The sequence below is a fragment of the Colias eurytheme genome, chromosome 10, assembly GCF_061535395.1.
Source record: "Colias eurytheme isolate Ceu_HAF_F1 chromosome 10, ilColEury1 Martin Lab GWU primary, whole genome shotgun sequence".
Taxonomy (NCBI): Eukaryota; Metazoa; Arthropoda; class Insecta; order Lepidoptera; family Pieridae; genus Colias; species Colias eurytheme.
In genome coordinates, this window is record NC_142989.1 from 11572876 (window position 1) to 11589255 (window position 16380).

General features: G+C 33.5%; 1 protein-coding gene across 1 annotated transcript; it reads right to left on the bottom strand.

Moving 5' to 3' along the window:
* Nucleotides 1-13829: 13829 nt before the first annotated feature.
* On the bottom strand, nt 13830-15571 carry LOC149905483 (flexible cuticle protein 12-like). The gene is made up of 3 exons (XM_090106341.1): nt 15510-15571; nt 14584-14699; nt 13830-14153 (listed from the first exon to the last, which is right to left on the bottom strand). The coding sequence occupies exons 1-3, from the start codon at nt 15516-15518 to the stop codon at nt 13958-13960; spliced, it is 321 nt and encodes a 106-aa protein (XP_089962467.1). The 5' UTR covers nt 15519-15571; the 3' UTR covers nt 13830-13957.
* Nucleotides 15572-16380: the final 809 nt, after the last annotated feature.

Sequence of the window (16380 nt, forward strand, 5' to 3'; positions counted from 1 at the left end):
CTGACCAGTAAGTAGTTCCTGAGATCAGCGCGTTCAAACAAACAAACCAACTTTTCAACTTTATATTATTAGTATAGATTTAATTAAGTAACCAGAACTTTACATACCGAGAGAGCAATAAAAACCCAAATCCAAATCGGAAACTACTAGTAGATATTGCAAGATTTCTTTACCCTTTATAAATTGCATTAAGGAACTAGGTAACAAGAATTAGTAATCACAAAATCCTACATAGACGTACTAGGCCATTAGGCTACGTGTGCTATCTTTTGGCTCGACGCCTGTAAGATTACTGCAATGTATCCCTGTATCATAATATTTCTTTTTAATGTGGGATATGGACTATGAAGGTACAGTTAAATGGAAAATAATAAAAAATAAATAAAAATAAAAAAGAGTTTATTTTCTCACATTGGTTACATTAAATAAGTACACATTTCCATTACATATAATACATAAAATGAGGTAAAAGATACGATAAGTTTATCAGGTAAAGATATTTTATTTAATTAAGTTAACAGTTTGGTTGTTACAATAACAATAAAATATTCACATAACACTTAATACAACAGTTAAACTTACGGTTATATAAATATTAAAAATGCAATATATGTGCTCTACATAATACGCACTTATATCTTATTTTGGAATGTCGATAAAATAAGTTTTATTAACATTTATTTTTAAATATTGTATCATTATATTCACAAGGCGCATAACTGCTGGTCTTCTGCCTGTTTTTAGTAATGACGATCATTGAGTTACTATGTACTACGTACTAGAGAGGACATCGCTACTACACTATTTGTAACACGAGTCAATCGTCTCAAACCAATTTTTTGGTAACATTTTAATTAATACGTTTATTCATATTTTTTAATAAGATAAACAATATTTATTTGTTACATTGATTGGTTTTAATTTATAAGTAATAAGAGACAGAATATCTACAAAGTGTATGATTCAATAGCCGCCCCTCGCCGCCGCGCTTGTCGCACAGATTTTGTTCGTGGTGTCCTCTCTATACGTAGTAATAATACTTCAATAATGACGATTTATAAATGATTAATTATACACCAGTGTGAAAAAATTTCTCCAATGATGTACCTTTTAATATTCACTTCAATTAATCGAACTTAATTCAACACAAACCACAGGACATTACCACCTCATCTCCAAACGCTAGTCTAGACTCGTTATAACACTATAATGCCTACAGAATCCATTAGAAGCGACTGCATTAACCTTTACGATCTAATTTGGCGTGCGCATTTGGCAGAGGGTTTCAATACACAACAGGTATGGACAATAGCTAGATGAAATTTTTGGCTAGAACTTGCCAAGTTTGCTTACTATACTGCTTTTACTGAAGGACGCGGTTTTATACGAAATACTAATATTTTGAAGGGAAAATATCTATATCTATCTTTCTGCTATTTGACTCGGAAAATACTCGAAAAATTGCATTTTATACGATTAAAAAGTTGAATCTTTATCCCGGGTGAACTCAGGTGAAGCCACTAGCTCTGCTTGCTTCTTGTATACATTTGAAATGGTAACTGATTTGTTATATTACGTGATACGTTAAAACTTATCCCAACGGACTAAGATACCCAAAACACAATTAAATACAGGACTGAAATGCCATTTTTGTTTTGCTCTTCCTTTAATAAAGCAAGCTGTGAATGACACGCACAAATTATCAACACATAACACTACTGAGATTATAAATAACTGACTTTATCTCCAAAATGTATTCAGTTAGCCGAAACGATTGAATATATCAACCGAAATGCCTTCGATAAAAGAAAATTCCTTATAGGCAATATCATAAAACCTTACAAAATAAAGGTAAACAAGAGGACGGTTAACGTCTCAACGTAATTTGGGAAGAAAAAACATTGCCTGCCTATTACTGTCCTTATCTAGGGTAAGTCAATTTTCCCCACTCTACGGGAATTCTTGGCGTTTCTCTTTGAGCTGCGCGATTGTGAACTCTATGAGTAGGTTGTTAAGGGTTATGTTGTATGTAATAGTATAGTGGTTAATGCAATGTCCAAACCTGGGTATGAGGAAGAACGTTGACAAGGTGGAGCCTGATCGTATAATCCCCATAAAATAAGGTAGCGGAAAATATTGGGACACACCGGGTGATTTGATTGTTCTACTTTCGACAACGCAAGTGGACTATACATTGAGTAATGAATTGATTGGTTTTGCTTTAATAATTATAATTATTGTTGAATCTAAGTCAGATTCAAGCGTAATTCTAATGATACGGTGTTGTAAATTGTAATTGTGTAGATATAAGAAAATTTCATGTTCATCAACTTGCTGCTGTCATCTTTCATCATCATTCCATAATGTTTAATTCATTTTCTGTTATCTGTGGTTTAATTCGATTGAAATTCTTAGTATAGGTATATAATTTTACTATTACAGGTGTTACAAAACATAGTAATAGTCGATACACGTTATTTATTTAAAAAAAATTGAGTAATACTGTCTTTATAAATAATAATTTCCCCTTTTCATTTTTAAACCATTTTATCACTGAATAACAATATATTTAAGAATCCCAGTGTACCCCAACCCTATACATAATATATATTGGAGCCCCGTATCTGCTCGCGCCGGGCCGCTTTACGACCGTCGCACCTCGCTGACCGTTTCTTAGATATCGACACCTTGGTACTGATAGATTCGTTATATTTACGTTTTTATGATTTGTTTTGATTGTAAGTAGAATCGCAAATTGAAACGGTTATGTTGATGGCTAGATGACGCACAGTATAAAAGAAAAGTGAAGTTATCTTCAAATATCGTTAGAGGCAAATATCAAACAACGGGCAATTTTAATAGTCAGTAGTAGTTACTTGAACATCTGGCTATTGGTATTAGAAATACAGAAGTTTGCTAGGATCTTAAAATGTATCTATTTAAAATACTTTATTTTATGGTTTAAAACTATTTTTCAATAATTTTTAATCCTCAACTGTTAAGCCAGTGGAAAAATAGTGAAGCCGTTAAATTTAAACCCTTTCCCCAACATAGTTTTCACATTAAACGTAATAAATTTCCCGTTAAAAGCTAAAAGTACAGTCGTGTAATAAATTAAATCGTACAAAAATATTTTTTCGTCGACATTTCGCGTCCGCTCAGGTATACGTAAATCACTTGTCTAGACGAATTTAATGGGATTGCTGATGTACGCACCATAATAATATAAGCACTTTATTGTATTGGATTTTCTTCACGACTGTACACGACAAGATTGCCTCGAATCTTGTTTTTGATCTTATTTTATTGTCCAATCGGGTTTTATTAGCGCGATTAAAATTTTTATAACAATTGTTTTTGGTTGGATTACCTTGATATTAGTTGTTTGGCTTTTAGTCATTTTGATGCAACCAAATATATTATTATACTCGTATTGATAATAAAATATACTAATTGATTTATTTTCTTCACATATAAGTGTTATACGAGAAATCTCTATATATATAAAACTTAAAGGTGACTGATATAGTATTCTATCAACGCACAGCCCAAACCACTGGACGTATCGGGCTGAAATTTGGCATGCAGGTAGATGTTAGGACGTAGGCATCCGCTATGAAAGTATTTCCCGAAATTCTTGCGGGAACGGGGAAAAACGGGGATGCACGTACAAAGTCGTGGGCGGAAGCTAGTAATGTATAAATTTTCAGCAAGAAAAACGAGAAAAATTACTTTTTCTATTTTCTTTGCATCGAGTTCAAGTTCATGCATACCAAAATCATTTAAGTTAACTTTATTAATAATATAAAGATCAAGAGTTTATTCCTGAACACGCTAAACTACTGGTTCGAAAAAAGAAAATCGTATTATGTTGAATAGTTCGTTTATTAAGAGAGACTAGTCTTTATAATGTCATGTACAATGTGGGTTCACCGCGGGGCATAGCTAGTACAACTATAATAATCTATACCTACTCATATTATATTAAAACTGTTGTTCAGAGTTTCTTTGTTTGAACGCGCTAATATGAAGAACTACTGGTTCGATTTGAAAAATTATTTCGTTGTTAGATAGCCCATTTATCGAGGAAGGCTGTAGGCTATATAATATCATCACGCTATTACCAACAGGAGCGGAGCTACGCGGGTGAAATCACGGGGCACAGCTAGTATTATCTACATTCAAAACAGCAATAACACAAAAACAATCGGGTATCTTCAAAATTCCGTCCGCACCGGTTACATAAACAGCGGTCGCAAGGTGTGATATAAAAAATTGCGATTTATTACGGGTAGTTTTATAAGTCCGCTCACGTAGGGTAGGGCCAGATTTGAGCGGTATCCTTTGAAATAAAGTTTTCCCTCGCCAACTATATTGAAATCGGGCTTTGTGGTTTGTTTTATTTCGGTTATTATGATGCTGAAGGCTTGTGAGATGCTGCAATGGAGAAGTAATGTTAAGTAATGTTTAGCAGGACTGATGAGCAACTATAATATGACTATACTGGGTCAAAGAAACGTTATTAAAATAGTTTTTTCTTTCTATTTTATTGTGTTTAATTTAAAAGATTATACAGTTCTATGATTCAGGTAAAATAAAGATAAAATTATGTTTTCAATCTTGTCGTCCCAAATGTTTTTTTACATATCCAAAGAAACGTAAGAAACTAACCTTTTCATAAAAAATCGTCCTTATAAATATAAGTTAAAGTTAGAATAGCATGCTATATTGTACTTGTGAACCCAACAAAGCAATAACAAAACAAAAAAAATAAAAACAATAAAACTGTGCATAATCTAGAACCACCAGAAAACCCAGCGCAAAATAAAAAGCAATTGATTCTTAAATCCAGTGTCCGCCAACATTATCTTAACCCTGTACCTGATGCGTCGTCACGTCTCACACTTTGAATGGCAAATCACGAGGTAGACCCTTTGGGCCTTTGAGACCGGCCATGAAAATAAAATGATTGCGAAGGGTCCACGGCACTGTATTAGAATATTCCCAGCGGTCGAAATCTGCCCTGCACCTGATGTTTATCAATAGTTTGTCGGATTTATTTCGATTTTCTTCTGATTGATGATCTGTTTCCAGTTTATGGGGCAAGTTTTGTTAATAATTTACGTGCTGCGTTTGGTTGTAAAGTTTGTAGGGATGTGTTTGGGACGAATATTTTAAAAGGTGATATATATGTGTGGAGATTTTCGAATATGGTTTATTAATGGAATGTTTTGCGTTACATGTTATATACTTAGAATGATTTTTAGTGGGCGTTATTGTATTGGCTTTGAATGAAAATTTTGTTCGTGCAGCGATCTCAATTAGTAAATGCAATTAAAATTAATGTGACGTAATCGAGACCAATCAGCTGTTTTATTAATAAAACACACACATATATGTGTGTATATATGCACATATGCCTATATGTGCATATATATGTACATATATGTGCATATGTACGGCATATGTACATATATGGGCTGATGATGATGATGATGATATGTACGGCTATAGGTACAAAAGTTTTCTTTGCATCTAAAATGTATCATCTTTATTTCCCTTTTTAATCCGTTAACTTCTCATTCTTACAGGATTAATACATTATACACATACAAAATAGTGCCCTCTTCAGTAAAATCATTAATTATAATTTTGCTAATTAATGACTGCGATGTCACACGGTGACTTCCTATAAGTTTAATTAAAATTAACGAATATATATTTTAATTACTCGGCTGTGCCCGCAGGTGAAGGGTTGTTCCAATAAATCGGCTTGTGCATTAGTTAGCATGAATTAAGGGATCTTGAGAGATTAATGAAGATATCTTCTTGCTTGGGAATCTGTATACGGGGTGTTTTATTTGTCAGAGACCGTAAACCTATAATAATTGTGAAACGTTGCAGGTGCTTTGCCGGCCTTTTATCAGGAAGAGCAAGGCTGGCTTAGCCGTCTCAAGATGGTAGTGGACGGCGTTTAAGTTAGTGTGCAGCCCCCGTATGTTACAAAAGTCCACCGTGAGAGTGGAGGGGGGTGATTTTTTCGCTTGCTCTGCGAACCCCTTGGCACATGACCGAGCAGAATTATGCCCGCCCCAGAATACGACGGGTTGCCGCAGCGCAGGCGCAATTATTAAATATATCTCGTCCGTTTTGTCCGTGTGTTTAATTATAGTGAACGTGTGTAAAGGGTAAAAGGGGGTAAAGGGCAGATGAATTATCTATTTCACTGATCGATTTTCTTTAGGGACAAGTAAGTGATCAGCCTTCTGTATCCTGCCAGACCGAAACATTTCTTTTCTTCATCTCCACCAGGAATCGAGCCCAGGACATCTCTCTCTATTCTACACTCACGCGTCAACCACTGTACCAAGGAGGCAATGTGTAACGGTTATATTTGATAATCGCTATTTATTGCAATAATCAAATCCTAATGTATTAACGATCATAACTTACTCGCGAGGAGTAATCTCTATGATACTTGAAGACTAGCCAAGTGCCTGCAACACGAATACGTAATTAAGGGCATATACACAATATACCACAATATATAATTATGTGGTAAATGTTAAAAATATGTAATGACGATTAAAAAGTGCTTCTAGAAGTCTAATTCAATAAATGAATTTCTGAGTTGAGTTTGAGTTATATTTACAGAATATCTGTACTAATATTATAAAGCTGTTTGTTTGTTTGAACGCTTTAATCTCAGGAACTACTAGTCCGATTTGAAAAATTCTTTCGGTATTAGATAGCCCATTTATAGAGGAACGTTATAGGCTACTATCATTACGCTAAGATCAACAGGAGCGGAGCAATGCGGGTGAAACCGCGCGGAACAGCTAGTACTGTATATAATGCATAGCAGTTGTTTTAATCTATCAATCTAATCACGAACCTAAATAATCTATACTATGTGAAACTCTATAGCATTCCGTATTCCATGTTGAATGCATTAAACAACACCCTGTATAATACCTTCAAGGTACACTCCTGAGAATAAATCGCGTTGAATAATTCCTAAATTAACATTTTTAATCTGTGCCGAGATGTTACTGCATAAATTGTTCCACCCTTTACTGATTGCAGACAGATAAGCTAAATACCCTTTGCTGTTCAGGTGGGGTTGCCAACTTGAGATAAAAATGATATTATAGATAATAAACAATCTTACGTAACAGTTGTATAAATAAATAATTGTATTGGTCATGTGAAATTAAAGGTACTTAATGAATATGACGAAGCAGAAGAAACAGTATTTTTTAAACGATTGCCTGTTTTTTGGCTGAAAAACCTTTACCGTGATCATATCGAAGGAGCTGTTATAATCAGATCGATATATTTTAACATCATTTGAATTAAAAAATTAATAGTTTAGTGTGATGGTTGTGTTTAATTTTAATTTCTCTCTAAAGAAATGTATCATAGAGATTAATTATTATCCAAATTGTAACATAGCTAGGAGGCTAATTGTAGTAAGTAACATTTCGTTAAGTTACTCCTTGTATTATCTCTATCATCTCTACAATCACTATAATCGTAGGACAACATAACCATCACACTAAACATATTTAAACAACACAAATTAGTACACATTTACCGTTCCAAAGCATATATCAGCGTGATCGTGTCCATTACATGCATAAAAGCTACTAGAATGTTCCATAACCGCTAGAACCATTACCATATTTCAGGCCCTCATTTGTCCTCTGAATCACTCACCTGGTTCGCTGATGTACAGCTGGCTTTATTACGCCATTCGTTTCGTTCCACGGACTAAACGTTGTAGTGGAATTTTACTATGCATTATTGTTTAAATGGCTTTGTGACGCTTTTGTGTGATACAACATTCTTGACGTTATTGAATTTGTATTAGGATTTTAAAAGAGAGAAGAGGAAAAAAGAATATATTGAGAATTGAGAATATATTGCGCTTGTTGACGGTTGTATGAAAGCTTCTTGTGTAAAAGCTACGTAACAATACTATAGCTAGGAGTGTCATAATCATGTACATCATCTCTGATTTTTATTAGCTACTAGCTTACCGCCCGCGGCTTCGCCCGCTTTATCTAAGACCTAATAAATTATATTAAGTATACTAAAACCTTCCTCTTGAATCACTCTATCTATTAAAAAAAAACTGCATCAAAATCCGTTGCGTAGTTTTAAAGATTTAAGCATACAAAGGGACATAGGGAAATAGGGACAGAGAAAGCGACTTTGTTTTATACTATGTAGTGATAGTGATATCGTGAAAATAGGAGTCGTAATTGCCTCGTAGATAAGACCATGCATTATTTTGTTTTAATTTCTGTATCCGTACGCTATTTTACTTTTCAGTTTGTGTGTATTTTTTATACTCCGATATCATCATTGTACCTTTTAGATTTCAATTTTTATCAACAAGGTGGAAAATCGGATACCTACAATCACATTACAAGCAGAGAGGCTTGTATTGTGAATCTGTATGCAAATTGCGACAGTGTGCAGGTGTCTCTCGATAACGGAATACTTAACCGCCAGAAAATTCGTTCAGGAACATTGAAATAAAATTGAAAAGGTAAAAGATTTGAAAAGAGCAAGAAATTGTATTTCTTATTTTTTTCTAGATTTGAATATCCATATTAATTTGATAAATGCGACAGTCGTTCTGTTACCTATCTTGGAATGAAAGTATTGGAAGGCGGAAGCCAAGGGCTAAAATTTAAAAACAAGCTGCTTCTTATTTTTAAGGGGTTGAGCGTTTTTGTAAAAGTATTAACTAACATCCGTCCACTAATTTTTGCAAAGTTGCTTCCAAAACAGAATAATTTTAACACACAATACATTTTTACCTATAAAAATAACAATATATTTTCCCCGTAAAATTGTATCCAACAAAAACAGGCATTAGGTTCGTTATTTAATTATTCCGAAGTGCCATAAAAGCTATCGATAGAATACGAATTTGTTCAAAGTTTTATCGAAAAGCGTGCTAATGTGTCAGAGTGTCGACAAACAGTGCGGAAAGCACTAAAACTGCGATCAAGGTGGACAAACTTGTGCGTACTGGAGATAGCGTAGTGATGGGATAGCGATATCGATAAATTGATATTCATTGATTTCTAATAAGAAAAAAAAACATTTGATGGATTACTTCGTTAAGTATTGAATATTATGATATACATATTTACATTGCAGTACCTGTGGCTGTACGTTGTATATAGAACGGATATCTCTCCATAAAAAAAGCACTTCAAAAGATTTACTTGCTCTGGAGCGAATTCTAAAGATAATACGCGTTTATTATTAGCGTTTCTAACTTTTCTGATAAATTTTCTCCTGTGTTTTACCAAATAAAAAAAAATCCATAATTTAACACAGTTGCCTATTTAATTATCTACTAACAAAAATTGTGCCAAAATATTCATATCGATAGATTTATATCGATATACTCGGAACTAAAACATCCCTAGCAACAAAGGAGCGTAAGAAAGTAAATTCCGTTCACCTGATAGAACGATTATTAGCCAATTCGATGCCCATTCCTATCCTAATAGAGGTATAATAAAAGGGTCCTCTCTATTTTTTCGTTTATTCGACGAAAAGGTAAAAATAAAATTTTCTTATTCAATTTGTTAGACGTAGTTCGATTTTTCGTGTGCGAGTTCATTATTACTGCAAGTAATATAGTTTTAGTTATAAGAATTTTTACGATCTTAGGTACAATTGTTTATTGTATTTATTTGATTTATATTAAACTTTAAAGTAATTCACCTAATTTTTATAACATTTTGTTATTTTAGGCACTTAGGGATATAAAGACTTGTGTGTGTAGAATTAATTTGGATTAAAAATAAATTGTATCTACGTTGTTTTATTTATTTGACTGAAATTCTCTTGCATTTATAAATAATATATGACCCGGTAAAGTGTAGGTAGCTTATGAACACAGTACAGTGTACTTTTCCGGAAACAAGTTTGTTTTCTAACTGTTCCGCCTGTCTGATGTGATTATATAACGACCAACACTCACAAAGCATAATTAATTTCTAAATTTACTATACTCTAAACTATTATTAAATAATTTGGAAAATCCAAAAGTGCACGCCTCATAATTTTTTTTTAATAATTATTTATTAATTATTATTTTTGTTTATTTAATAACAATTAAACCACATCGAATCAGACCCTGAAAAATGAAAGGGTTCTATTCCTGAGCATACTCAAGCGTAAGAGAAAAAAAAAGACTCGATTAGTAAAGTATTTCGGTCGCTATCGTGTTAACAAGAAAAAGGATCCGCACATACAGACACACGGACGTCCAAGACAGAACTTTTTTAAACTGTTTTTGAACTAGTTTAAATAACAAAAATGACATCAAAAATATCATGAATGTTAAAAATAGTGTTTTTTCTTAATATGTGTGTGTATGTATTATCTTACAAGTGCAATGTATGATACATAAAGACATTTTAAGTTTGAAAAATCAGATGTTTTGCGCGAAGTGACAGTAGTACCCACCTCAACGCTTCGCATAAGAGGCGTGCAAAAAAATTCCATCATCCCCAAAACACATTTATTCCATACATTTCACACCAATCAATAATATCTTTAAGACAAGTTACACGCACAAATATAGGGAAAAACGTTTTTGCAATATTAGCATGGTCCACGCGCAAGCAACGCCATGTGTTAGTGATAGTGCGTTAATAATACAGGTGCCTGTGATCTATTGCTCCTACGTGGCGTGGTGCAGGGTATAGGCGGTAGCGAAAAAGCTTTTTTTATTTGTAACTTCTTAAAATTGTTTTACTATGTATCATGTTCTAATTGGTCTAAATCGTCTGGCAATTATATAAAATTATTGATCGTGGAAACAAGAATTTGTTATTTTTTAGCGAATATATTCAACGTGATGGCATTAAGAGCGATGGCAATCTAGTTTTCTTTCAATAATTAAAGGTAACTCATGTGACATGTCCGTGTACACTGTCATCGCTTTATGCACCTCGAGTACCAAAGCTACAAATTGAAATGCCATCAAAATATTATTGAATTAAATCGTGATGATAACTATTAACTAGATTTTAACTGAACTTTATGTAATACTAGAGGTCCGCCCCGGCTTCGCCCGTGGTACATATTTCGCAATAAAAGGTAGCCTATGTCCTTTCTCGGGTATCAAAATATCTCCATACCAAATTTCATGCAAATTGGTTCAGTAGTTTAGGCGTGATTGAGTAACAGACAGACAGACAGAGTTACTTTCGCATTTATAATATTAGTATGGATTACTGTTAAAAAAATTTTTGTTACTTTAATACTCCAATTGGGTTTTTTATTTATTTTTAGGTATTGTGGATATTATTTTTGGAAAAAGAAAATGGCATGTATTATAATCAAAATTCAAAAGCTCGACGAATTGTGACATTTCTACCCCACACTTGGCCGGCGTAGCAACACAGGTTATGTCTCTCTAACTTCTTAAATAGAGTTCTAACAGACGAACGGCAAGTTGTTAACGCGTCCGCATCGGCGGCAGCAGTCAATATGCCGACGGCTGCCGTCGACAAGTGGCGACGCTTGCAGTTTGCCGTTCGTCTGTTAGAACGCTATAATATAGACACGAACATCATATCAAACTAAACTATTGTATTTATAATTTAAGTAAGTATATTTCCAACTTGTACCACAGAAAGTGAACGTAGCAGAGAACACACGAATATGTGTAAAAATAACTCCAACGTGTCGATACAATGATTTACTTGTTTTAATATTGTCGCTTTTCAGCATTTCAGCTTCAGTTTACATCTTATTTTAGTATTTCACCAACTTTATAAATGGTAGATATATTATATTATGTGAGTTATGATTATTACGTGTATCTCACTTCCACAATACTCGGGTACCATCATAAGGAAGGCACCCGGTCCTTTGGAAGGCTTATGTGGGGACACGGATCCAACACGCAGAGGCCCTTTAGAGAACTTTACTGTGTTGTGGGACACCAGCCGCAGCCTGCCCATGACTGCACTATAGAGATAGGTACAGCCCTGGGCAGTCCGCGGCCAAAACAATTATTGTATTTTAAAATTTTTAAGGTAATAGCAATGTTGTTAAAAAGAAGGAGTATAATTATTATACAGTTATTTTTAAATTTTATCAAAAAATCCACTAAAGCTTATAGTTACTTGAATAGAACGCTGTCAATAAAATTCCAAAATATTATTAATTCCTAAATATATTTAACACAACTTCCAAAATTCAAAATCCACCCTCTTTTTACGTGTTTTACATTGCTTTACAATTTTTTCCCTCTCCGAGAGTTAAGCGACTTAATGACAGGAAAATTGAAAGTTTCGCGCCGTTCCTTGCAAAAAGTTCGCTAAGTATCGTAAAAAACCATTTGGAGATAACGCGAAAGCAATGTAGATACGTGTGAATACGAAAATATTAGTTACGATAATATCTAACCTAAATCTGGAAATGAAAACTTTTTTTCAGCATGAACGTGTTACTATATTATACGCTTAGTTAGGTACTTTATACTTTTTTTATAACACTCGTATTCTTATGGTTTCAATTCTTTCAAATGTGTCAGCTTTACTCATTATACTGTAAAAACGTTTTAAATAAGTTAAAAATTAAAAATCACTACAAACAGTACTTAAATACTTAAGAAATCTATGTAGATATACATATTGTAATATGTTACATTTCTTCAGTATATTATAGAAAAAGCCATTACTAAATCAATTATTACAATAGTATTTATCTGTACCGTTTCTAACAAAGCATCTTTCATTTAGCAAAGAGGTTGGAAATATTTTGTTTGCGTGTAAGTACCTCGGGAAGAGAGACAACAAAGGGAGTGATATCTTATCACCGTGCGAGTAACACTGTGCATTAACACCTAGAGAAGTCGCTTTGATGTCGTAGATGTAATCTTGTGTTGGGGAAGGTACTCTACTTTAACTTTGAAATTATATGGTAGGGTTCCATGGAAGAATTTGGAAACTCAAATATAGGTATACATATTATGCAAACATTCTATCTATGGGGTCTAGAATGTATCTATGAATGTTTAAATAAGTAATAAGGTGAGTATGAATGTAATGCATTTTAGCTTTCCTAAAATGCGCGTCTACTAAGTTTTCCGAACCGTTTAAATTTTTTGTGCTATTTTTAAGAAGTAATCACTTCTTGTCATGTTTTATTTTAAGATTTTAATGGAATATAGTTTATGACAAAGGAATGCCGAGGAAGAATGGATACGTCCCGTTAAAGTTAATAGTCATACAAAATATTCATCTAATTAAGAAGCTAAGTTATTTCTCTCATTAATAAGGTATTAACTATCTAACAACTGAAAATTGAATTATTTCTAGAATAATCAAGTAGAGTGTGTTCCACATGAACGCACTGTAGAGTACTATTTACCACAATGGGATTCTTTTTGGTCCCTTTGTGTCGTCGATTAACTTTGATCTAGGTAGCACTAATGGATTGTTGAAAGACCTACCTGACTGTCTTGATCTGGCTTCACTTAGGTTTTTAGATAATTGGTCTCGTCTATTGTTAAAAAGGGGTTTCAAAATTGAAACTTTAATTAAAATCTTGAAAAGGTTTAAAGCAAGTTTCAATATTAAGACTAATAAATTTATAATGTATTAAGAAGAAAATTGTGATTTTAAAAATTTACAGTGTTTTAACTTCTTATCAATTTTCAAAGACTTTTGTTAATATAAGTGATAGAATTAATATTCATATTAAATTCACATCCGTCTTACTTAAAGTAATCAAAATTTTTGTGCCATTCATGTACAAAACGAGGAAAGAAAACAACCAAATGTGGAATCAAAAAAACATGTATTGTCTATCTTAGTGCAATAGCCCAACAAATTAAAAAAAAAACTTCAGTCGACATTTCAACTTGATGGTCGATCGGACTAGATATCAAGAAGGCTCAGGTCGTCGTTTATTGGGGGGATTGGGGAAGGTGGGCGCCGGAGGCCTGGAAACCGTTCTCGTTGGAGATGTAGGTGACGGTGTAGATGACGCCGTCGGGACCGGGGTAAGAGAACTGTCCACGGACTTCAATAGCCTCATTCTCGGCTCCTTGGTTCTTGAGCACAGCATTTTCTTGGGCTTGGATACCGTTAGATGTCTCTACACTGAAATTTAAATGGGTAATTAGTATCATTCTAGAAAAGACTATGGATATTGAAATAAGTTGGTAATTACTAATTAGTATCCTTCTAGATAAAGCCCTGATACTGCGTTTTTAAGTTTAAGTTTAAGAAAGGTCTAAAATCCATTTAAAATGTCTAATAGTCAATATAGTGCCAAGAAGATTCAATATTTATATTGCAGTAGCTGAATTATCCTCAATGGACTCCTAAACCACTTAACCGATTATAATAAAATTCGCACACCATGTGCAGTTCGATCCAACTTGAGAGATAGGATAGTTTAAACATGTAGGTACCACGGGCGAAGCCAGGGCGGACCACTAGTTATAATATAATAAATAGATGAATTTACTTAAACATGAAACTTTTTCCTAGAGCAATGTAATAAATAAGTAAGTAAAGATGAACTTACCCGTAAGAGTAACCCTCAACACCAATGTTGTTGTTCTCGTATTTGAGGACGGTGGCGTCTTTGTCCTCAACGGGGAGGGCGACGGCCGCGGCCACGAAGAGAGCGAATACGATGAACTAGAGAAAGAAGAATGGTTAGAATGTGCTACAGAACGTCTCAATGTCGACAAACATGTTGGGCATCATATTAATGAAGAGAGGCTTATTTGTAATGAAGTTATAATAAAAGGGACAGAAATGTTCATTTACAGAACTGAACAAGATAAGTAGTTAAACTACTAATTAACCACTAAACATATTCATTGCACATATCATTGACCTCAGGTCGATTAGTTTGCCATTTTTGCTAATTGCCAAACATTTAGACAATCTTGTATGATGAAACGCGCCGTTTGGCCCAAATCATTTTCAATGTGTAAAGGTCAAACATATAAAAAGACATTATAAAAAAACTCTGATTCATAAAATAACTTAAGTATCACACAATCGACGGTAATAGTTGAGTAATTTTGAAGAATGTATCGTTAACTTTCCTGTTACAAGTCGTAAAGAATGATAGTGACCTTGACCTAACCACATTGTAAATTAAACGAGGCTTGCAAAAAGCTTTTTTCGCGAAATATAGGACTTTAAAATCGATGAGTTTCTGGAAATCTTAGAGCCGCAATGAAACTCAGTCACGATTTTCCACGCAATAAGTACTTTATCATTGAAATATTTAATTTAATGAGCTTTAAAATTATTTAAATTGATTCCACTGGAGCCTTATATTATAAAAACGATGTTTTGGACAAAAAACTTAGCAGAAAAGTTTTTGCTTCCTTTTCTGCCGCCGTTTTAACTGTTTTAACTTTTGTTGTTAATAGTATTAATTCGACTTTTTCTGACAAGTGCTGGCAATTTTTTGTAATAATGGTCACTACTCACGGATTTCATTTTTGATAGGTGATGAGGTCTTGTAGTCCGTGAGGATGAGTCGACTGAATTGAACTGTGATCGGAATATAGATTTCGCACTTTATATACCATATCCAACTATTTTGCATATATTTAAATTTGGGCTGATGCAGTCTGGTTTTTTCGGGCGACTTTTGACAATTTCGTTTTTTTAATTATGTGTCGTGATGATTATTGGGATAATAGGATTAATATATAATATTTTTTATGTTAGTAGATACTAGTTATGTATATTTATAAAAAAATATATACCTATCGACCAGGTTGCCAGTCAAAATTTGGCCGCAAGTGTGTATATTGATTTTTTTTCTAATCGACTTTTGGAAAAAATTTCCGTTCACTTGTTATTTATAGTCTACATCACGGCAAATTACATAAAGATGCTAAAAAACTACGGTTGCCGTTTTTCACCTGGCCGCAACCCCTTGGCAGCCTGGTGCAAACAGGTATAATTTCAATCCATCTATACGTTACACGTTCATAGCGCACATTAATGAATCATATATCAAATTACAGGTATTTTATTTATGGTTGCCTTATTAAATCCAGCCGCAAATGAGGGTTACTGGTTGTTAAAGATGATGAATATTAATTAAAAATGCGTGCGGCCAAATTTTGAATGGAAATGTCCTAAAAAAATAATAAAGTTTAATAAAGTGGTTAAAATCTATTTAAATAGGTAATAAAACACACACTTTAAAATATAAGTCTATGACCTTTTGATGTACCACACTACACGGTTGAATAAAAAAGGTTTTATACTCTAGTTCGTTGTTGAGTATCTGTAATGTTGCCTATTTTCATTTTAGGTTATATATCAATCATAGTATATAGGTATAGGA